This window comes from Macaca nemestrina, chromosome 8 (assembly GCF_043159975.1).
Source record: "Macaca nemestrina isolate mMacNem1 chromosome 8, mMacNem.hap1, whole genome shotgun sequence".
Lineage (NCBI taxonomy): Eukaryota > Metazoa > Chordata > Mammalia > Primates > Cercopithecidae > Macaca > Macaca nemestrina.
This window is the reverse complement of record NC_092132.1, coordinates 25,169,323-25,194,367: the sequence shown is the minus strand read 5'-3', so window position 1 is coordinate 25,194,367 and position 25,045 is coordinate 25,169,323. Positions and strand designations below refer to the sequence as shown.

The window sequence follows — 25,045 nt, the reverse complement described above, 5'->3', positions numbered from 1 at the left end:
AAAGAAGTATCACGTCTGCTATTCCTTCCAACCAACTTTACTTGCCCCTCCTATATAATCAAATGTGTTAGTTTCCGTCTTATCTTTTGTGTGTTTCTTTGTGTAAGAACAAACAGATTTGTTAATATTTTTAAGGGAGAATTTTACAAGGAAGTTTGCGTGTTTGGATTGGCATTTTTTTTTTTTTTTGGCCACTTGATGCTTAGACAACAGTATTTAAGGTGAAATCTATGGAAGCATTTGTGGATTAGAGTTTGGCTCCAGAATTTATTAGCTATAGCTATGTATTTCTAAAGTGTCTTAACTGCTGTATTCTTTCCCCTGATGCACCTTCCTCTTTCCTTTCCAAAACCTAGGATTGAGTGAAACGAATTAAAACTAAGAAGTAGACAATGGAAGAGTGAGGCTACTATTGGCACATGTTCTAATAAATACCAATACACATTTGGAGAAGGAAGATTCATAAGCAGTCCATTTCCTTCCTCACTGAAGATATGTCTGAACATATGTTTACGGAAGAGTTCTTTCTGAGCCCACTTTCAGGCAGGCGCTGTCTCAAAGGGTTTATTGTAGTGATGAGGACTTGGGGTAGGGCAAGAACTTTCAGGAGGTTTGTGGAAAATAGGTATCTTCCTCTTTCAGGTGAGGGTTTCTGTGAGGTGTGTGCCAGGGCAGTGAGGACTTTGTGAGAGCGCTGGTTATGTGGGAGAATTGTCTTAAGAAGTAAGTTATAAACAATGGTGACAATCCAGGACAGAGTTACAGCTCCTAGGAGGTGGAGGGGGATGCATTAGTGTGACCCAATGGAGATAAAAGATGACCCCCTCCACCCCAACCAGGTCGTTTATGCAACCCTTAGCATAAGCCGCTCCTCCAAGTCGTGGTGCTTTCATGATCCACATTGAACTATACTGCTCTTTGTTTTCCCTGAAATCTGCGATTTTCTTGTATAAGCGTCTACATTGATAGTGGCTCAGATACAATCAGATATATTATACATATTTTACAATTTTAGTTTAAATGCACAGAGTTAAGATCCTTAACAGAAGTGGCTGTGCAGTTAAATACTTAACTTGTTTCCAATCTACTGTACATGTTTCTTTAATAATCCAAAATTAACTCACAAACAAAAGTGGTATTTGCCTTTGAGCATAATATTGGCACATTTGCATTAATGGCGATTTCTCCATCATTGTCCAAACAGCTTTCTTTAATCATTTTTGGAGTTTTGCACAAGAATGCAGAACCTGATTGGAAATGATTAAGAGATTGATAGGAAAAACAGCATAGGGTTTTTTTTTTTCTCTTCTTCTTTTTCAGTGATTTTTAAAATTAAGATGACCAGCCTTCTTTGTTTTGTTTTTAATGGATTTTTAAAAATACTGTAGTCCCTACACTGTCGGGGTGAATCTCAGTGCTCTCATTTTCTGGGGGAAAAATGAGATGAGCTTAAATTATTCTTTCCAGAAATCAGCAAACTATGGCCCATGGGCAAAATTCAGTCTTCTGTCTATTTTTTAAAATAAGGTTTTATTGGAACACAGCTATGCTCATTCCTTTACATATTGTCTGTGGCTGCCTTCCCACAATATCAGAGTTGAGTAGTTACAAGAGAGATCATATGACCTGCAAAGACTAAAACATTTTCTGTTTTGCTCTTTTCAGAAAAAGTTTGCTTATCTTTGTCTTAGGATGTTTAAAAATTTTTGAATGTGTTGGCACACAATCCTTCACTAAAAAAGTAATGAAATGCTTTTCTGAGGACAACTGTTCTATTTTGCTATTTCATAATTGCATAGGCTATACTCATAAAAAATATACATAGATATACACACGTGCCTACCTTTGAACATTTCTACCTCTTATACTCCCATAGTTGATTTTTTTTTTTTACCTGAAGCATGAGAACTCTCAAGAGTTAGCTTCGAGGACTGAGTTAAAATGTGTAAAATGCCTAGTACATAGTAAGTGCCACATATTTTATATATAGCATTTACTACATGCGTAAAACAGTTTAAATACATATATAAATAGCATAGTATTTGCTATTAATAATAACATGTATATTTTGCAAGAGCTAAGATCATCATGGGCAATGGTTTATATTATTGATTTAATAATGAATGCATAGAAGAGCTGGTAATTATCCCCTAGTATCAAGCACTGAATTAGTTTCTGGGGATTAAGTGGTGAGCATGGGAAGCAGAATTCTACCCTCATGGAGCTTACATAGTCTAGCAGGGGCTCAACACATGTGCCCAATGCCTTCTCTGGGAGAAGGGCCAGTTCTGAATTATGCAGTCATTATGGTTGAGTGTAGCCTGGGCACATGATTATTTTCGAGGTATATTTTCACTGACTGGGATCTCTCACCTCCCATTAATACTTTTATGGTTCTTGGCTCACAGTCAAGAGATTGATTTGAAATGTTGACACCTTTCCACTAGCTATTGTGGGACTTAGATCTGGCAAACCCAGGACTGTGAGTTCAAGTTGGTAAAAATGGGGCTGTTAGGGTTTTAATTTCCGTTAGGTAGGCACTAGAAGGTAGCTAAAGTACAGGGAACTAGAGGGGTCCTGTAGGTTAGTGCTGGCAAGAACCTGACTCTACTCCTAGACTAAAGGGGAAAGAACTGGGTTCAATCATAAACAGGACATTGGGGTTAAGTGTGGACTGGAATTTATGCATTAAGGGATTTGAAGGATACCTGGATCGTAGAGTATGCTCCATTAGTGCTTCTTCCTCTTCTTGTTTCCCAGTTTCCTCCTCCTCACTTTCCTTTTCTTCCTCTCACTTTCTCTACCTTATTCTCATTGTTATTATAATTATTATTATCTAGACATTTGACGTGGTGTTTCAGCAACAACATCAGGGTGAACTAGAAAATTGCTCCTTATCCATGCAGGGAGTCCCTGAGGAAGCCACTCTGTATATGCCTGTGCCCTGAGTGAGGGAAGAGTCTTGAGAATGCATAAATTTGGGCCTGTGCCACACACAGCTTAGGTATCCAAATTTATGTTTACCATGTTCTCTGAGGCCTGCCCACTCAGGAAATTAATATAAAAATGGCTTCAGTTGGTAAAAGCAATGGAATGACTAGCAGAAGCAAATACAAAATCACATTTGAGCCAAGACCTGATAAAACAATGCCAAAAGAGAGTTCGCAATTCACAGTTTCAAAACATAGAACTAAACTGTGTGCCATAAGTAAGAGTCAGAAGACACAAAAGTGGTGGCCTCAGAAATCTATGAACTTTAATTATGGAATCATTACATAAAGACTATATAGTAAGGGCCTGGTGCAGTAACTCATGCCTATAATCCCAGCACTTTGGGAGGCTGAGGAGGTTGGATCACTTGAGGTCTTGAGTTCAAGACCAGCCTGGCCAACATGGCGAAACCTTGCCTCTGCTAGAAATACAAAAATTAGCCCGCAGTGGTGGTGCACATCTGTGATCCTAGCTACTCTGGAGGCTGAGGCAGGAGAATCACTTGAACCTGGGAGGTGGAAGTTACAGTGAGCTGAGATCGTGCCACTGCACTCCAGTCTGGGTGACAGAGCAAGACTTTGTCTTAAAAAAAAAAAAAAAAGAAGAAGAAGAAGAAGAAGAAGAAAAAAGGCTATATAATAAATAACAATATGATTACTAATGTCAGAAATATTTGAAAGAAGAGATGAAAAACCATGACAAGGAAAATAGGTAGATTAGAAAAGGTACCACATGAACATACAGAGTTCTGAAGAGCATAAACAAAAAAGATAGTCACAACCATAATCAGGCTGGTAAAACTGTAGGACACTAAAATTTCCAAAGATCAAAGGGGAAGAAAAAGGAAGAAAAGAGCCAAATAAGAAGACAAGGACTTGTTGAACCCATTTCTAAATGATTGAGATCTCACTGTGCATGCAGTTATTTGTTCTTCAGTGCTCTGGAGTACTAAATGAAACTTCTGGGGTTTTTTGGTTTGTTTTTTTTTTTAAATTTAAGTTCTGGGATACATGTACAGAATGTGCAGCTTTGTTACATAGGTATACACATAGGTGCCGTGGTGGTTTGCTGCACCCATCAACCCGTCATCTACATTAGGTATTTCTCCTAATGCTCTCCCTCCCCAACCCTCCCATCCCCCGACAGGCCCCAGTGTGTGATATTCCCCTCCCTGTGTCTATGTGTTCTCATTGTTCAGCTCCAACTTATAAGTGAGAACATGTGGTGTTTGATTTTCTGTTCCTGTGTTAGTTTGCTGAGAATGATGGTTTCCAGCTTCATCCATGTCCCTGCAAAGCACATGAACTCATTCTTTTTTACAGCTGCATAGTGTTCCATGGTGTATATGTGCCACATTTTCTTTATCCAGTCTATCTTTGATAGGAATTTGGGTTGGTTCCAAGTCCTTGCTATTGTGAATAAACATACGTGTGCATGTGTCTTTATAGTGGAATGATTTATAATCCCTTGGGTATATACCCAGTAACGGGATTGCTGGGTCAAATGGTATTTCTAGTTCTAGGTCCTTGAAGAATGGCCACACTGTCTTCCACAATGGTTGAACTAATTTATACTCTCACCAACAGTATAAAAGTGTTGCTGTTCCTCCACATCCTCTCTAGCATCTGTTGTTTCCTGACTTTTTAATGATTGTCATTCTAACTGGCATGAGATGACATCTCATTGTGGTTTTGATATGAGTTTCTCTAATGACTGATGATGATGAGACTTTTTTTTTCATATGTTTGTTGGCTGCATAAATGTATTCTTTTGAAAGGTGTCTGTTTATATCCTTCTCCCACTTTTTGATTTTTTTTGTAAATTTATTTAAGTTTCTTGTAAATTCTGGATATTAGCCCTTTGTCAGATGGATGCATTGCAAATTTTTCTCCCATTCTGTAGGTTGCCTGTTCACTCTGATGATAGTTTATTTTGTTGTGGAAAAGCTCTTTAGTTTAATTAGATCCCACTTGTCAATTCTGGCTTTTGTTGCCATTGCTTTTGGTGTTTTAGTCATGAAGTCTTTGCCCATGCCTATGTCCTAAATGGTATTGGAATTTCTGGCCAGAGCAATCATGCAAGAGAAAGAAATAAAGGGTATTCAAATAGGAAGGGAGGAAGTCATATTGTCTCTGTTTGCAGATGACATGATTGTATATTTAGAAAACCCCATCGTCTCAGTCCCAAATCTCCTTAAGCTGATAACCAATTCAACAAAGTCTCAGGATACAAAATCAATGTGCAAAAATCACAAGCATTCCTAGACACCAATAATGGACAAACAGAGAGCCAAATCATGAGTGAACTCTCATTCACAATTGCTACAAAGAGAATAAAATACTTAGGAATCCAACTTACAAGGGATGTGAAGGACCTCTTCAAGGAGAACTACAAACCACTGCTCAAGGAAATAAGAGAGGACACAAGCAAATGGAAAAACATTCTATGCTCATGTATAGGAAGAATCAATATCATGAAAATGGCGATACTGCCCAAAGTAATTTATAGATTCAGTGCTATCCCCATCAAGCTACCACTGACTTTCTTCACAGAATTAGAAAAAACTACTTTAAATTTCACATGGAACCAAAAAAGAGCCTGTATAGCCAAGACAATTCTAAGCAAAATGATCAAAGCTGAAGGCATCACACTACCTGACTTCAGATTATACTACAAGTCTACAGTAACCAAAACAGCTTGGTACTGGTACGAAAACAGATATATAGATCAATGGAGCAGAACCGAGGCCTCATAAATAACGCCTCACATCTACAACCATCTAAACTTTGACAAACCTGACAAAAACAAGTGATGGGGAAAGGATTCCCTATTTAATAAATGGTGTTGAGAAAACTGGCTAGCCATATGCAGAAAACTGAAACTGGGCCCCTTCCTTACATCTTATACAAAAATTAACTCAAGATGGATTAGAGACTTAAACATAACACCTAAAACCATAAAAACCCTAGAAGAAAACCTAGGCAAAACCTCTGTTTTTAAAAAGTGGTATTAATTGACTTAGTTGAAACCATGACAGTGCAGATAAGACATGATTCCTCTCCACTGGGAATACTACTAGTCTGTAACATATTTTAAAATGTTTTCACTGAAATGTAAGAACCCAATTTACGTTATAAAATTTGGAATTCCCACCATTTATTTATCGGTCCTCAGTAGAGCTAATTGAAATACTGTTTTATTTCTCAGAGTCTATGTGCGATTCATTTCTCTTCTTTTTTTATACTTCATTTCTCCTTAGTTTATGACCTACCTTTACTGAAAAATTCTAGGCAGCATATTGGTCAGGAATCCTTCGCTTCAGTAGAAACACACTCTAACTAGTTTAAGTACAAAAAGAATTGTACTGGCTCATGTAACTGAAGCATGGCTGGACCTAGGGTCTCAATCCAGTATCAGTTACTCTCTCTTGCTTCTCCATCTCCTGGCTCTGCCTTCCTCTGAGATGGCTTTATTTCTAGGTAGGGTTCCTACAGTGGCAATGAAGACCCCCACAGAGTTCCAGGTTCCCGAATTACATAATAGTGAGCAACCCCAATCTCATGTGGTAGGAAGCCTTTTTTTTTTTTTTTTTTTTTTTTTTTGAGGCAGGGTCTCACTCTGTTTCCCAGGCTGGTGTGCAGTGGCACGATCTCTGCTCACTGCAGCCTCCACCTCCCGAGTTCAACAGATTCTCCTCCTGCAGTCTCCTGAGTAGCTGGGACTACAGATGGGCCCCACCATGTCCAGCTAATTTTTTTATTTTCAGTAGAGACAGGTTTTCCCCATGTGGCCAGGCTGATCTCTAATTCCTGACCTGAAGTGATTCACCTGACTCAGCCTCCCAAAGTGCTGGGATTACAGCCATGAACCACTGCATGGTGGGCCATGAAGCCTTTTTAATGTTAGTTTCAGAAAGCATCTCAAGAACAGTTTTGATTGGTCCAGCTTGATTCATGTGCCCGTCTCTGATCCAGTTGTGGTGAACAAGGAAATGAAAGAATCTGCCTGGCCACACCAGGAGCTGCAAGGATGGTATTAGCCCTAACTGAAATATCTGGATTGAGAATGGAATTGGGCAAACACATTTAAGTCAACTATGGGGAGCTTTAAAATGTTTTACAATTCTCTTTAGATTATCTCCGAAATGTGCACTATTAAGATGAACTTGTTTCTGCCACATCATGAAAAAATTGAAGTATTTTTAAAAAGTAAAGTTTCAACCATATGGAGTATAATTTGACCATTAAGATCACCTTTAAAATAGTGCCTTAAGTTGCTCTGCGTTTCAGGAAAAAACAATTTTCTTTTACAAACAATGATGTAACACATGCAGTCTCAATGGGAGTGATATCCTTGAATGGGCAAAAATTTATTTTGGGAGTGAAAGGGGAAAATATTAATTCTTTTATGTGTTAAGTATAAATATACAATACATATATAAACAGCTATATGGTATACCTGTGGTTTTAAAATTTCATGAGGAGGTGATGAGGAAAAAATATCTAAAGACTCCTTATGGGAGTGATAACTAAAAATGGTTGCGAAACATTGATCTAATGCCACACATGTATTACAGAAAGGTTGTCCTGCAATTTTAGCCCCTTTCTCCCCTCACTTCTGCTCTCTGAGCATTCCATAACATTTTCTTTTTGAAACATGACCAAAAAAAAAAAATACAAAAATTAGCCAGGCACGGTGGCATGCACCTGTAGTCCTAGCTACTCGGGAGGCTAGGGCAGGAGAATTGCTTGAATCTGGGAGGTGGAGGTTGCAGTGAGCCGAGATCGCACCACTGCACTCCAGCCTAGGAGACAGAGTGACACTCTCCCCCGCGCCCCCCGCCAAAAAAATTTTTTGTTTATGCACTCCTGACAACAATTGGATGAAATTCTCCTAGCATTAGACCTGCAGTTTTCCTCTAGTTCCTCTCTGACTGCCCTTGATGAGATAGTTTTGAAGAATTTTGACACTTTTCCTCTGGCCTCCAGCAAAGTTTATTATTCTCAACTTGTTCTCCAGTGGTAAGAATTCTTAACTCTGTCTGAAATAAGTTTTCAAATGTCTTAATTCTTAAAAGAACTTGTAACATATCATTTTTAAAACAATTGGATACCTTATAGCTATGAGGACTGCTATTGATTTTGGCAGAGTGAGTCTCCCATAGGAATGCTTGGGCTTCTCTGACTTGTAACTTCCTCCTTGTCTAAGAATTTTCTACTGAGTATCTTGTCTCTGTACCTGCAGGGATGACTGTTGTCAAATTAAGCAGATGTTGTGACTTCAGAAATTGCAAAATGTCAGGATCAGTTCATTATTAATGGATTGGAGTAAGCAGGATAATTGAGTTGAGTTTTGTGAAAATCACCTTAAAAGACCAAAGTAAACATACAGCCAGATCATGTAGTATTATATACAGAGCTGAAAATAAATGGGAATATAATACACTGGCTCCTGAAGTTGAGCAAATTTCATTTTAAAATAGAAGTGATCAGCTAAAATAGCCTCTGTTGGATCAATATTCACTTCAGGAAATCAGGAAATAACTAGGCAACTGTACCAATAAAACTTTAAAGCAAACTTAATTTTTTTTAATTTTTCTTCTTTTCCTTCTTCTTCTTCTTTTTTTTTTTCTTGGGTCAATATTCACTTCAGGAAATCAGGAAATAACTAGGCAACTGTACCAATAAAACTTTAAAGCAAACTTATTTTTTTAAAATTTTTCTTCTTCTTTTTTCTTCTTCTTGGGTCAATATTCACTTCAGGAAATCAGGAAATAACTAGGCAACTGTACCAATAAAACTTTAAAGCAAATTAATTTTTTTTTTCTTCTTCTTCTTCTTTTTTTTTTTTTTCCTTGGGTCAATATTCACTTCAAGAAATCAGGAAACAACTAGGCAACTGTACCAATAAAAACTTTATAGCAAACTTAATTTTTTTTTCTCCTTCTCCTTCTCCTTCTCCTTCTCCTTCTTCTTCGTGGAGTCTCATTCTGTAGCCCAAGCTAAAGTGCAATAGTGCAATCTCAGCTCACTGCAACCTCCGCCTCTGGAGCTCAAGTGACTCTCATGCCTCAGCCTCCCGAGTAGCTAGGACTACAGGCATGTGACACCACGCCTGGCTAATTTTTTTGTGTTTTAGTAGAGACAGGGTTTCACCATATTGCCCAGGGTGGTCTCAAACTCCTGAGCTCAGGTGATCCTCCTGACTCAGCCTCCAAAAATGCTGGGATTACAGGCATGAGACACCACGCCTGGCCTAAAGCAAACTTTATATAAAAATATATAAGAAGGATCACATATTTTCAAAGGAATTAAAATCCGTTTTAGGTATCTTGTATTGTGGTAGGGTAGGAAGAGTTTGGAGAGGGTACATTACAGGAGATGGGGGAATAAAAATTGAGTCAAAAGTTTCTGAGATGGGAATGTTGTTGGGAGAAAGAAGACTAATTGTATTGGGAGGAATTGAGAAATATACATGGACGGGTCAAGTGGAGAGCTTTGGAAAGTACAATGAACAGTTTAGGCTTAATATGGTAGGTGAGGAAGGAAGAAATAATCTTAAAATTTAGGTCACTTTGAGAGTCCTGCAGTTCAACCAGTCACGGGAATGGTGGAGGCTCCTGAGCCATTTCTTCAAGGGTTGTCCTGCATCTGCTGTCTTTAACAGAGATTTTAATATTTCCCAAGACAGTCATCTTTGGACATTGTCTAATTGAGTTGAAATCTGTCACTTTACACACTCCTTCTGGGCATATAGAATCCTCCTAATCCCTCTTCTATGTGACAGCCCTTGACATATTTGAAGACAGCTGTCATGTCTTCTCCCAGTCCCCTTCCAGTTTAGAGCAGAGGAGAAATGTGATGCCTGTGGTGTTTACAGGATTGTTAGCTACTCTTAAGCTATAGGGCTCTGAGTGACAGCTGGAATGTTGTTTCGACTGTGGCGCAGCAACCGGGCTTCACATTCCTGTAAGTTGTCATGGTGTTATTCATCCCAGGTCGAATGTAGGACAAATGCGTATGGCTTTGATTCATGCTATCTTTAATTGCAAGGCTTGTCCACATTTTCCTTCCTTTCTTCCTTCCTTCTTTCTTTCTTCCCTCCCTTCCTTTCTCCAAAATACTTCTCTTCTGTGATGGGAGTTGAATGGTTCAGCCTTTGGAGTTAGTTCTGGGTTTGAATTTGAATCAAACCCAGATTCAAATTGTTGGTGGGCAAGTTATTTAACCTATATAGTTACTTAACCATTTTTTCTCTATGAAATGGAAAGAACATCTACCTTATAGGATTAATACTGGACTTAGATGAAAACGATGTATGCAGAGCATCTGATGAAAGCTATCACTAAATGGTAGGCTTTTCATAATTACTAATATAAAAAAGGAAGCAAAGGAAAGTGTGTGTTTATGTGTGAGATGTGTTTGTGATGTGTGTGTGTGTTTGGAGAGATTTATTTTATTTATTTATTTATTTATTTATTTATTTATTTATTTATTATTTTAGACAGAGTCTCGCTCTGTCGCCTAGGCTGGAGTGCAGTGGTGTGATCTTGGCTCACTGCAACCTCTGCCTTCCAGATTCAAGCGATCCTTGTGCCTCAGCTTCCTGAGTAGCTGGGATCACAGGTGTGCATCACCACACCTGGCTAATTTTTGTATTTTTAGTAGAGATGGAGTTTCACCATATTGGCCAGGCTGGTCTCAAACTCCTGGGCCTCAAGTAACCTGCCCACCTCCACCTCCCAAAGTGCTGGGATTATAAGCCACTGTGCCTGGCTTGAGATATTGATTTAATATAAAGAGTTGGTTCATGTGATTATGGAGGCTGGGCAATCCCAAAATCTGCAGTCATCAAACTGGAGATCCAGGAGAGTGACCATGTAGTTTCAGTTCAAATCCAATGGCCTGAGAACCAGGAGAGCTGATAGTATAAGTTCTAATCCAAACACTGGCAGGCTCAAAACCCAAGAGCCAATGTTTTAGTTCAAGTCTCAAGGCATGAAAAGACAACGTATGAGCTCAAGGCAGTCAGGCAGGCTTCTCTCTTACTCAGCATTTTTGTGCTCTTCAGTCTGCAATCCCTTAGAGGCCCATCCACATTAGGGAGAGGAATCTGCTTTATTCAGTCTACAAAAATCAGCCAGAAATACTCTCATAGACACATCCATTTGGTCAAATGTGTGGGCACCCCATGGCCTAGACAAATTGGCACAAGAAATTAACCACACACTGTATAATATATTTCTAGGAAGTCAGAAGTTCTAGGAAGAAAAATAAAACAGGGATAAAAGGAGTGAGTCATGGGAATACTGTTTTAGATAGGGCAGGCATCTGTCACTGTCAGGGGAGGCTTTGAAAGGTACATTTCCACCCACGATTGGATTAAATGAGTATTAACCTCACTCAGATTAATGTAAATTCCAGACACAGCTGAAATGAGCCCCTTGCTGCACATCCCCTACATAGATGGTTTCTGATGTTATCTCCTGTGAGGACAACTTCCATGGTAGTGATAGTGTGATATGTTGGAAAATGCATATTGGACCAAACATTTAGAAGACCTGTCGTAGCTGGGTGCAGTGGTGGTGGCTCACACCTGTAATCCCAGTGCTTTGGGAGGCCAAGGTTGCAGGATCGCTTGAGCCCAGGAGTTCGAGACCAGCCAGGGCAACATAGTGAGACCCCATCTCTACAAAAATTAAACAAACAAACAAACAGACATTAACTGGGCATGTGATATGTGCCTATTGTTCCAGCTACTCAGGAGGCTGAGGCAGGAGCACTTGAGCCCAGCAATGCGAGATTGTAGTGAGCTAGCATTGCGCCACTGCACTCCAGCCTAGGTAACAGAGTGAGACCCTGTCTCTAAAAAGAGAAAAAGAAGAAGAGAAAAGTACCTGTTATCCAATCCTAGCTCTGCTAGTAACCAGTAAGTCAGTCACTTGTTCTTTCTGAACCTCAATTTCATTTTCTTTTTTTTCTTTTTTCTTTTGAGATGGAGCTTCGGTCTTGTTGCCCAGGCTGTAGTACAATGGCGTGATCTTGGCTCACTGCAACCTCTGCCTCCTGGGTTCAAGCAATTCTCCTGCCTCAGCCTTCCGAGTAGCTGGGGTTACTGGTGCCCGTCACCATGTCCAGCTAATTTTTTGTATTTTTAGTAGAGATGGAGTTCTACCATGTTGACCTGGCTGGTCTCAAACTCCTGACCTCAGGTGATCCACCCACCTCGGCCTCCCAAAATGCTGGGATTACAGGCGTGAGCCACCACACCCTGCCCTCAATTTAATTTTCTGAAAAATGGAGACAACATGGCTTCTCATGGGAATGTTGTAAAAGTCAGAATTTGCCAATGTATTGAAAAACCCTTTCAGAATGAAGGTTTCTCGTTGAGTTTCGGCGATGTAAAATGATGTTAACTCTTTTTATAAAAATACCTTCAGTAGTGTGGCTGGAGCCAATCTCTACATGGTAACAGTGATCTTCCAAGAGTTCTACTGTACCAAATTCTTAGGGATTTTCTTTTGCTCTTGGTTTGGAAACTTGAATGTAACCTCACAGGAGACTTAAGTGAAAAATCGTTCTGTGGCCACAGTATTCCTTCAAATGTCTTGTGTAATGAATGGCTGAGCCTGATATTTTGCTAGTGGCATAGAACAAAATAATTCAAAGCCCCTAAATGAATCCTAGACCAGTTGTGGTGAAATCATTGTGAGGTTTTCTCGCTGAGGTTAAGACAGGGTGAATAAAAATAGTACACACTCTCCTTTCATTCAGCTTAGCCTCCAGTATTAGGAAAACATCAAGGAAGGCAGGCCACTTTGATACGATCTCCCTGATTCCTAAATAACTGTAATCCACTTTCCCAATGCGGTAGTGTGGCAGGGCAGGAGGAGAGAACACGTTTAATTGAGCCATCATGGCTCATTTCTCTAGTGTCCTACTGGAAGTGTGAACTATGTGAACATAGGAATTATTTTTTAACAACACAATTCAATGTACTTTAGCTACACCGATGTACTATATGTCAAGAGTGGAGCCAGATAAAGTGGCTAAAAAGGCAAGTTACAAAAGCGCTCCCCAGTCAAGGAGTTCACAGTCTAGTCAGGGAGATAGAAATGGAAGCCAATCATAATATTCCAGTGTGATGGGCACAACAAACAGTGTACAAATCCAGAGTCAATAAAGAGGGGCAGGTAATGAGTCCCATCTGAGGAGAGTGGGAAAAGATTCATGAAGTTGGTAAAGTGTGACCTGGATTTTGAAGGATGAATAGGAGTTTACCTGGCAGAAAAAGTTATCTTCTGTCAGCTCCCTCTTTTTTATCTTCACTGACTATGTTGATAAATACCTTTATCTAAGAATGCATTGTAAACATTTCATTATATAAACCATAATTGGGACTTTAATTTGAATGCCATTAGAACAAAAACAACATGGTTTAAAAGGAAGATTTTTAATCTGGTAATTTCATACTATTGCCATTACAGTAACATTACCCCTTGCCCCCACATAGAGTTACTCTTTGTATGATTTTGTTTACTTTTATAAAGCGCTTTTTTACATCTGAACCTATGTTGCTTTATTATAGTCTATTTCCTTTCACTAAGAATTGAATCACGGAGTGGTGTTAAGAGTCAAAAATAAATAAATAAATAAATAAATAAAATAATTTAAACTGCAAGAAGTTGGGGGCTTTGTTGTTTCCGGTTGCTCAGAATAGTGCTTGGTACATAATAAACACTAAATAGATTTTCAATAAATAAGTAAATTTCATCCAGGAAATTAGTTGCATAACATCAGATGAATAAACATGGGTTTGGAGTTTCTCATGATGTCAGTAACACAATAAAATTGGTGTAAAATTTTTGGAAGAAGGATGCTTTTCACATGGGCAACTTCAGTATGAAAGTGCATTTATTTGGGAGGGAAAAACGTTCTAGAAAAATAATTGGAAATGTTAGCAAACAGCACAGATTAGCTGTGGACATAGCAGGGGCAAGCCCAGCAGAGACACTGCTTTATGTTACAAGCTTTTCCCCCTTGCTTTCTAAATTTATGTAACATAGAGTGCCTTCCTGAAGTCAGTATACAGCCCTGTGGTTAAAAACATAGGTTGTGGAGACACATTGCATAGGTTGTGGAGACACATTACTTGGGTTTCAAATCCCAGATTTGCCACTTCTTAGCTGTGTGACACCCTGGGCAAATCACGCAGTCCTTGTATGCCATACTTTTTGACTGCAGATGGGAATGATAATAATGGTACCTCTTCCATAGAGTTGTTGTGAGGACTAAATCAATAGATAAGTGTGGAAGACTTAACTTTTTTTTTTTCTTTTTTTTTTTTTGAGATGGAGTCTCGTTCTGCACCCAGGCTGGAGTGCAATGACGCAATCTCAGCTCACTGCAACCTCCACCTCCCAGATTCAAGCGATTCTCTTGCCTCAGCCTCCTGAGTAGCTGAGATTATAGGCACCCACCATCATGCCCGGCTAATTTTCGTATTTTTGTAGAAACGGGGTTTCACCGTGTTAACCAGGCTGGTCTTGAACTCCTGACCTCAGGTGATCCACCCATCTTGGCCTCCCAAAGTATTGGGATTACAGGCATGAGCCACCACACCCAGACTTAACATTTAATATAATAATGTACATCATTTCCAAATACGGAATGTTAAGAAATCACTAGTTCTTCCAACTCTTCTCATCACAAAACTCCAGAAAATATAGAAGAGAAAGGGGATCATTTCTCCTGGACTTGTGCAATTGTTCCTTTTGATTCTATCTGTGACATCAAATTGTTATTATCTTTGTAATCTAGGCCATATATTGAATGCTTTTCTTTAAGTTCAGCTGTTTAGGCATGTTTTAAAACACCACCTATATTTTCAGAGTTGCATTTTAGATAAGACCCATGTAAAGTTAAGAGCTGAATTAAAATATGATTCAAGAGGTCATTTCCTCTGTCCCTTTGCTTTAATTTTAAATACAGGCTTGTAGACAAAAAGGATTGATTTTATTTTACAAATTAATTGGGAGTATTGTCTTAGCAGTAAAAGCTTATGCCCTCATTTCTTTATATTATAGATTTAAACTACATTTAGCTGCTGGGTTTTACACATTTACCTGGGCTCCCAGGTGTGTCTGGTTTTCTTTTCTACCACTTGATTTTTAACACATTTTATGGTACTTAATATTTTCTTCCTGATTGGTGTCTCTCTAAGAATGGTGAAATGGGTAATGTGTTTGCCAGTGGAGAGTAATGTTGTCTTCAGTTTTGAATCTGGGCTCCTGCTTATAGTAAGACAATGATTTGAATGCATTTCTTTAAAAAGATTCACCATAACAGCTGGAATTATGGTTAAGATATATGATTATGGAACTTGAACACAGCGGCTTTTAAATTACCTCTTTATACCAAGTATACGAACAGCTGTTTGGCCCTGGCACAGGAAAACCTGTTGATGGGACAAACATTGCACATGTGTACATTTTGATGGAAATAGCCATTAGGGTTCATTGTGTTTATATAAGTCTTAGAGCCGATAACCAGGATTTAGGACACAAGAAAAAATATTTTTTTTACAGTTCTCAAGTGAGTGCGTACTAATCTTCAACAAAAATCATACTTTGTAGTACAAAACCAATGATAGATTTTGACTTTTGAAATTGTTGAAAAAAGTATCTTCCTATGAGTCTTAATTTCAAGTGAAATATGCCGAGTTGTAGTTTGCTTTTAAGGTTTTTGGTGCTTAAATTATGTGACATAAACATTCAAATTATTTTTCTAGATAATGCTTTCTGCATGCTAGATAGGATTATTTCTCTCTTCTTTTAATTAGTTACTTAATTAGTAATTTTTAATGGTGTTGTAAGCACTCAAGCTCATCTTACCCCCAAAATCTATGACCTTGACCATAGCCCATACTTATGCTTTTATTTTCTTTAAGATGTCTTTTGATGACCAACTTAAACATTTTTAGTCTTATTAAAGTTATCAATCTTTTGACTTGTAGTCAATTAGTTCTATATCTTGCTTAGGAGCTATACGGAATTTGTGTTTCCAAGTCATTTCTGACTTGAAAGAGCTAAATAAACAGAACATGTCTATTGGAACCAGAAAATACCAATTTCATTAGCTATCTTTTAAATAAGCAGAAAGGGTTCCCTTTCTAAGCGCCTATCCATGTGGTTCCCAATTAATTTATAAGTGAAATAATATCCCCAGTAGTTTTGGAAAATAAAGAAAACTACTCTCCATTTGAGAGTAAGTTTCCCCCATAAAAACAGAGAAAAATGGGTTCTTGAAGCTTAACCAGACTTCAGTTTTCCCTGGTTATGTCCAAAAACAAATTAATTTTTATCCCGTGACTTTTTGTGGTATTCCATTTTAGCCTTTTTCTTAGTGTGGTACAGTAGGGCTAACTCCCAAATACAAAGTTACCAGCTGATGGCTCTGCATTTGGTGATTAAGAAAGGGAATCTGGTGCCAGAAAGTGAATATATAAACTTTGGATTGAGTTGTACTGTTTAGCTTCCATAAAGAATACTGGAGTATTTCACTGGCAAATTCATTTTTTCCCCATCTGGTAAAAGCATCTAGGTATCCCATAAATATTTATATCTGGAAAAAAATCAAGATCCTTTAAGCAAAATGTGGCCTGGTAGGTGCAGAGACACGTATATTAAACTGCCTATGCCAACCATAGTAGTTCAACTATCTTTTATTTTTTTTTTAGGTAAAGGCATATTCAACTTATTTATGAACACTTCTCTATTTTGGTTTTCATTATATATGTTAAAAAAAAAAACAAAGATTTTTCTAAACCAGCAAGAAGTTAAAAAGGATACAAGAAACCCACCCCCAAAACCCCTCTGCCCGCCACACACACTTAATGATCTCTAGTCCTAATATGAAAATTCAGCAAAGTTAAGCAATTCTTTGGAAGCACAGACTAGAGTACAAAGCAATGTTGCAGTAGGTACTAAAAGTATTAGTCTGTTCTCACGCTGCTAATAAAGACATACTCAAGGCTGGGTAATTTAAAAAGGAAAGAGGTTTAGTGGACTCACAGTTCCACATGGCTGGGGAGGCCCCACAATCACGGCAAAAGACAAAGGAGAATCAAAGGCACAGCTTACATGGCGGCAGGCAAGAGCGTGTGTGCAAAGGGAATCTCCCTTTTATAAAACCATCAGATCTTGTGAGACTCATTCACTATTCTGAGAACAGCATGGGAAAGACCTGCCCCCATTATTTAATTACCTCCCACTGGGTCCCTCCAATGACACATGGGAATTATGGGAGCTGCAATTCAAGATGAGATTTGGGTGGGGACACAACCAAACCATCTCAATATTGTTAAGGATTTGTGAAACACTTGGAGAATATTCCTGTATCTTGGCTCTGTGTGAATAGAAATGGTGAATTTCCCCTAAAGAAGCACAGATCTATCCTAGATCAGGCAGCCTCCTCCATCTTTGTAGAGGCTTAGCCATATGCCCTTTGCATTTCCACAGCATTGCTGTGAGTGGGGCCTTCTCTGATGGTAAAACATAGGTATCATGGCCACTGGGCATCCTCTTCTGAATCTTTGTCCTGAATCCTAATTGAGCCATTAAAAAAAATCAATTATTTACATGATCTTTAGGAACAAAATTTACTGTCACATATATATAATATGCAAAAAACGTTTGACTTTGGGGAAACTCTTTGGCCTTTTTCCAATTATCTTGTTCCAAAAGCCCTTCCTTTTTTAGAAAAAGTCTCTGTACCTTTCTTGGATTAAATATGCAGCTGTGACATTTCCTTGAATTCAGAAAGCCCGTATTTCTCTTTTCCTATCACTTCCTCTAGCATAAATTTATCAGGATAGGAGAGCCGTCTTTTTGCCTCCTGGCTGTCTTCCCATCTCGGCTGACTGGCACACACTGGTGTTGCTAAGACCTTTCCTGGAAAGAATCAACAGGCGAAAGCCCAGAGCTGGATGCTTTTGCACAGACACTACTTTCTAAAATACACAGAAGGCTGAGTTGCCAGGATGGTGTGAACCTGCCCAGTATTTTCCTAACTATTTCCAGAGCACTGGCTCTACTGCCAACCGTTACCACAATTTTTTTTCTAGTAAAATACATTTAAGGGAAGAGTTGTAAAAAATGGCTGCTCCTATGGGAATGTTTTTGTATTCTTAGAACTAAGTTGTCTAAAAGACGTTAAGATGGAGTCTTTTTGAAGTTACTGTGACAGTAACACATGCGTTTTTCTGGTTTGTGCTTTGCAGAAGTGAAATTTGTCTGTCAAACTCCAGCGATTGCTGACATTGTAATCCTGGTCGATGGTTCATGGAGTATTGGAAGATTCAACTTCAGACTGGTTCGGCTTTTCTTGGAAAACCTGGTTACAGCATTCGATGTGGGCTCAGAGAAGACACGAATTGGTATAATTTCTATTATTAGCAGTAGCAGTCAGCTGTCAGTGCAAAACCGCTGGGAAGTGTTTTAAGAAATTTCAAAAATTCCTTACAAAGTGACTTTCAGGATTGCAGGATACTCATCATCTCCAAAGCACATGTTTCAATCAATAAATATTTATTCCTTCTAATTTTTGCAATGACAGTGTCATTCAATTAATTATTGAACATATTTTAATTTCTGAAAAGTCAAGATCTTCTCTGTTAATAATAAAAATAAAACTTTAAAAGTTACAGCTGGTTTAAGAATTTATTGCATAGCAGTTTTCTTTTTATTTAAAAGAAATAACTAAATCTAGGAAAATGTTGAACTAGAAAATTGGCAGTCATTTTATACTACAAGATAATCTTTGCCAAATTAATTCTAGCCCAGATAACAAGCAAAAAAGTTGTAAATCTTTGAGCAATATTACAAATAATAAAAATAATAAATCTTTGTTAAACAAAGTCTCCTAGTTTAACTTTTAAATAGCCATTAAGAAAAATCACTCCTTTGAGAATAAATCAACAACAAATAAATCTAGGCCTTTTGTCTACAAACATGATCAGATTTTTTTTTTTTAATGTCAAGTACCTAATTGGGTACTCATTTATAAATGGCTAGAAAATATGTCCACTCCCTCGAACCCCGTATATGTTTAATTTGATTCCTTTAATTCATCTTACTCAGCAAGTCTTTCTGAAAATTTATAGCCGGGCCAAAAAAATATATATATATTGCAAAGATGAGGCCTTTCGTCATTCTAGTTTCTTGAGTAGCTCACTACATTTTTGAGTAACCCATTATTCCTGGTGAATTTCCTAATCTTTTTTTCCAGGTCTTGCACAGTATAGTGGCGACCCCAGAATAGAATGGCACTTGAATGCATTTAGCACAAAAGATGAGGTGATTGAAGCTGTCCGAAACCTCCCATATAAAGGAGGAAATACACTAACAGGTATATTTTGTTCAATCCATGTTATAACAACATATCTTTTTGAAAAATAATTGTATTACCTCATTTTGCCACTTTGTGTTATCATAATGTTTTAATTAAACTAGCACTTAGGATTCTTTGATGACGGTTTTCCCAAATTCAGCATTGAGATAAAAGCCAGATATCTCATTCCTTTTACTCTATGACTCTAATGTTTCAGGAAGGGCTTGGTTGGGTTAGGAGAAAATGAAGCAAGCCCTGAGACCAACAGAGTGGAGTAGCTGTCTGACTTTTGTCAGCTACTCTCTTCACTGCTTTTCTCCTCCTGCCATCCTCCACCCTGTTATTTAAATAGAAACAAATCTCTTCTTATTTTCAAAGGAGATATTTTCTTTGCCCTTATTCTGCAATCAGTAGTTATCATGAAGATATTATGATATAATTTTCTGAAAAGTCAAGATCCTCTCTGTTAATAGTAATATGGATCTTTGGCTCACCAGTATTTTTGATGAATGATGAATATAAGAATATTTACATTATAATCATCCATGGCACAGTCACAAAGGGTTTGTAAAAATTTTAACCTTGAGACATGCTGCAAGCTGAGCATCCCAACTCTGAAAATCCAAAATGTGTGAGTGCCAACATGATGCTAAAAAAATGCTCATTGAAGCATTTCAAGTTTTTATTGTTTAGATTTGGGCTGCTCAACCAGAAAATATAATGCAAATATTCCAAAATCCAAAAATACCTGAAATCCAAAACTATTCTGGTCTCAAGGATTTAATAGTGGATATTCAACCTGTATTGCCTACCACAGGTACATATTAGAGATGCTCAGATGAAACAATGTAAATGTTGTTATTGATTTTTATGCAGCAAACAATTTATTAAACACAAATCCTATAACAATATTGGACCATTTCTTATTTTTTTCTGGATGGAAAGTGTCATACACACAAGGCAGGAGTAGGATTAATGATTTTAGATCTGTCCCTTCTACTCCTAAAAAACAAAGAGAGGGATTTTTCGGTTCCTTAGAATATCACGAACAAATTGAAAACCTAATGATAACGCACTACTGTGTGAGTATTCTTGCTTCATCCTAAATTATAAAGGTTCAGATCTGCTTGTACACAATATCTATTATCATCCATTGGCCATGAATTCAGAGTTCTTTATAAATGCTAGTTTCTGAGAGAATGCAGTGTTTAATTGTTTTCATTACCTTTATTCCAGTGGATTTTAGTTCCTTGTTGAATCTGTGAAAGACAAGGTTATTATAACAATGAAGATTCACATGTAATAAAAACTCCTGTGGCTCAATAGGTTACCCATCTTGTGGTTGTATTTTGGAGAATTTGGAGACTTTTTATTAGAGATGGCTGGTGTTTACTTTTCCTTGTTTTCTACAAGGTCTTGCTTTGAACTACATTTTTGAAAATAGCTTCAAACCTGAAGCAGGATCAAGGACTGGAGTATCCAAAATCGGTATTTTAATCACAGATGGAAAATCCCAGGATGACATTATTCCACCATCTAGAAACCTTCGTGAGTCTGGTGTAGAACTGTTTGCCATAGGTATGTGCTCTTTTTAGTCTTGTTTCAACTAAGGTCATAGACCCACAACCACTTAAAACAATATGTAATGTGAAATACACTTCACTGAAAGCCAGGAGACCTGAGCACTTTCTAGTCTTGGCCCTTGCCATAGGCAGCCCTGTGATCTGAGCCCAGCTTCCTTACAGTTAAAATGGGAGTGATGCTAGCTGTCATGTATCCCATGGTGTGAGGATTTCTAAGTGAGGTGTCATGTATAAAATGCTGCAAAAAGCATAAAGTGGCATGCAAAGGCCTGGTATATGTTTGTTACTGTTTAATAAGTCAAGACTTTCCTTAAGGGTCACAGCTATCTCTTTTCTGGCAGTATAGGAAGACTCTAATTTATCATTTTCAAGGAATTAGGGTCCTGCAACTACATAAAGAAGACACAAAGTTCAAGATTTGTAGTAGTTCTTATCGGAAACTAACCCTTTATAAGGTATCCTTCTTGTGTGAAAAAGCATATATATATACATATATATACACATATATGTGTGTGTATATATATAGCATACATTTGGAATAACTACAAAATATTTAGATGATGCAACTTTGCTGTTGATTAAAATGTTAACATTTTCTTTGGCAACGGGAAGGTCTTCTATTTAGTAGAGAACAACAAACTTTCTCAGCAGAAAAAATGCCTGATTCCCAAGCAACACTGAAATACAAACCAAAATATAACAGCAAATTCCTTAATAGGGCTCTGAAGACATTTGAAATGGGTTATCATGAATGCTCCCTTTTATTATGTTTTACATATTTATTTTATTTGTGATAAGTCTTTAGTCCAAATAAAATGCATTTATCTTCCTGCATTTATCAAGAAGATGGTGCATGTTTCTTTTTGTGAACTTCCCATGAGATGCTTCTCCTATCAAAAGAGAGTAATCTCTACCCTGGAGTTCCATACCCAGTGATAGTGGGTGCTGGCATAAAAACTACATATTTCAGAGTACTTCTACTGCTGTGAAATGGAACTATCCAGGGAGAAGGGGCCTGGGAATACGTGTTTTGAAACCATACCCAGATCTGTATCTTAAAATCATTCTCCAGGGTTGAGAACTACTGGTAAGCCCACAGGAATATCTCCTCTGTGTATATTGGTTAAATTTCTCTCCCTTAGAGAAAGATCCTAAAAAGTTTTCATATATATATATATATATATAAAATTTTTCATCAGAGGATGTTTCTGATCATTTATTCAGAACTTGTTTCCTACTAGTGTGTAGCCAAGTACAGTCTAAGAACAGCTGCAGAAGCTGTGGAAACTGTGGTGTTCCCTCCTGTTTCTTTGCCTTATTCCTACAGCATCTCCAAGCAGTGAATTCCCGGAGGTTCAGGTTGTATCTTCTTCACCTTTTCATCCTGATCGCCTATCCCAGTGCTTGACACTTAAAAAGTATCCCATAAATGGCTGTTTAATAAGTTAGTGCTCTAAAGAATTTCTAAGATAGCATTATAACCCATAGTATTAAAAATAAAAATATTCATGAAACATATATGTAAGAGAGGTGTATTATGATTATTCAAGTAAGTGATGTGTACAGCCATTACTGCTACATTTTTCATTTACAGAAGAAAGAACAAAGAAATCCCAGGAAAAAATTAAAAATGTATTATGTTCGAACTTTGTTTTGGTAAATTAGAACCTTGTTATTTTGTGTGCATGTGTGTGTGGTGCGGGAGGAGCTAGGTGTTATAGCTCAGTGGTGTGCAGGAGCCAGCTCATGCCAGTTTGCAAGAGCCAACTGTGCACATCTCTTCCCAAGTCTGCATTCTGTGACCTCATATTGGTAGTCTGGAATAAGCTACAGTGGGGGTATTTATTCTACAGAAATTGGCAAACACTATAAATTAGGGCAGAAATCTGACTGTTAAATATTTACCACATTCACCAGCACACCCCTGGAATTTAAAGGGGCAATAAATGAATTTAACCATACGGTGCTTCACTTGTAAAGAAAAATGTGAAGTTGGTCCTAGGAGTTGAGTTAAATTTGCTTTGTAGGAACATTTCTTACCCTGAAATTTAATAGTACATCTTTTAGAGTTATCAATGAAAAAAAAAAATCTTAAGACCCTGTCCTAGATTTGCTACTCACAATGTGGCTTATAGAATGCTTAATTCAAGAAGTATTAGCTTACATACTATGCACCAGGCATTGTGGAGGTTGTTGGGGTACAAAGATGAACAAGACAAAATCCTTACAAAACAAATTCCTCCAAAGTCATGATGACCATTTCCTCTCTTTTCTGTGCAATTGCAACAGTCAAACTATTTTATTTGGGAAGGTGAGGGAGAGGCAAAATTGGGTCTATTTTTCCCAGAATATTCCTATATAAGTCCAAACTTCTTGGTTTCAACTGAATATCACAAAAAAAGCATTATTGGCACTGCTCCAGCATGCATTCAATGTTATATTCATTCAGATGTACATTTTAGAAGCAATTGTAGAAGTCCTTCAGGCAAGAACCATCAGAGAGATTTATTTTCCTGTCCTTTTGTCCAATAAAGGAAATCTCTGTCAAAGACTTACCCTAATGGAGGATTAATTTATGTGTTTATTCTCCATTTTCTGCTCTTGTTAATGATAAATAACTGATTTTTTAAGCAAAGCTTTAAGTAAATTCATCCAGATGTGATTTAGACTTCTCTGAAAATTACCTGGAAATCAGCAGTATTTATTATCCTGCAACCTCCTAAAGCAAATAGTTCAGAGACAACTAACGCTTTGTTGCTCAATATGTTGGGGTTGAAAGATAAATTAATTGGCACAGGCAGCCATCGAAGAAGTAATTCATGTTGCCCCAGGTAATTTCTCTTCCTTGCTTCTATAGAACCTCCTTTTAATGCCCTCTGATGATTGAAACGACGGGGATTATAAAGAAATCCTCCTTGTTTGATGAAGCTTGGGGAAGGGAAATCTACCTTCCCACCCAGAAAACTTAACCTTATGCCTCTCCTTTCCTATCTCTAACGTTGTTGGCAAATATTTAGTCATTTTAATGTGCAGTCTTCTGAGAGGCAGTATGAAATAGGGGAACAATAGTTCTAAACTCATAGGATTGGTTGTGAGGATTAAAGGTGTTATTATATGGAAAACACTTACTATGGTGCTTGGGGGCACGGTGATCAAACTCTTGTTTAAGGGTTTGTGTTCACTGCTTTCTGTCCTATTCTAGTCCCTGCTGTATTCCAGACACCCAACTTTGTGCTTGACCATGGCATTCAGTAGATACTGTGGAAGGACCAGAAATTTTCTATTTACATTAGTAAAATGGCAGTGGTTACTAGACAGCAAATTGTATTTGAGTATGTTAAAAAATAATGTTCCCTAGCTTTCTCCTTGGCTTAATGCTATAGAATCATATTTTCAAATATATATATATATGTATATTTGTTCTAGCAGTATTTCTCAATTTCAGTAAACTTATTTTATAGAAACTTAAACCTGAAGCTTTGATAGTTTAGGATGCTGGTTTAATTACTATTGCTTCTGCAATATTCATGCAAAACAGAAGTTAGTTTTATGAAGTCATCTTCCTGTTACGATGTATTGAGTAAAATTAGTATCTAATCATTTAAAAATGATTCTGCAACTGACTTTTTGTAAAAAGCAATCTGATATGAAATGTTCCTCTTTAAAGTGGCGGATGCCTATAACCAAATCCAAGACTGCAAGTCCACCAGAACGAGGGAGGGTGACTGAAGCAGCCTCTCAGATGGGGTTGGGGGAGTCCCAAGTGTTGTTTACTGGGACACAAGCACATAATAGCTTTCATCTTGTCAATGGTACATATGCTCGCTCTTCCCTTTTTTTGCTTACTTTCTTTCTACATGAATAATTTGTTAGAATCAGAGCTATTGTTTTGTGTTATATAATAGATATAAGACGATATTTTTTCATTTCATCAGTTTATTTCATGTGTGTGCATTTTAAATAAAATTTTAAATATATATATATACAAGTAGCAGATGATGCTTTGACTGCAGTGAAGATTGACTGACTGGGTCAGATCAAGCCCACCACAGTCACTCTTTCCAAGGGGGCATAAAGGTCACC

The 25,045-nt window shown here is 37.7% G+C and overlaps 1 protein-coding gene across 4 annotated transcripts in view; it reads left to right on the top strand.

The window, feature by feature from the left end:
- The window catches only part of LOC105468521 (collagen type XIV alpha 1 chain), a 250,678-nt gene that overhangs the window by 50,305 nt on the left and 175,328 nt on the right, over nucleotides 1-25,045 (top strand). For all 4 annotated transcript variants that reach the window (XM_011718738.2, XM_071067877.1, XM_071067879.1 and 1 more), the window contains exons 6-8: nucleotides 18,271-18,426; nucleotides 19,278-19,397; nucleotides 20,793-20,957. In XM_011718738.2, the coding sequence (XP_011717040.2) occupies nucleotides 18,271-18,426; nucleotides 19,278-19,397; nucleotides 20,793-20,957 (441 nt within the window). The remainder of the gene's footprint in view (nucleotides 1-18,270; nucleotides 18,427-19,277; nucleotides 19,398-20,792; nucleotides 20,958-25,045) is intronic.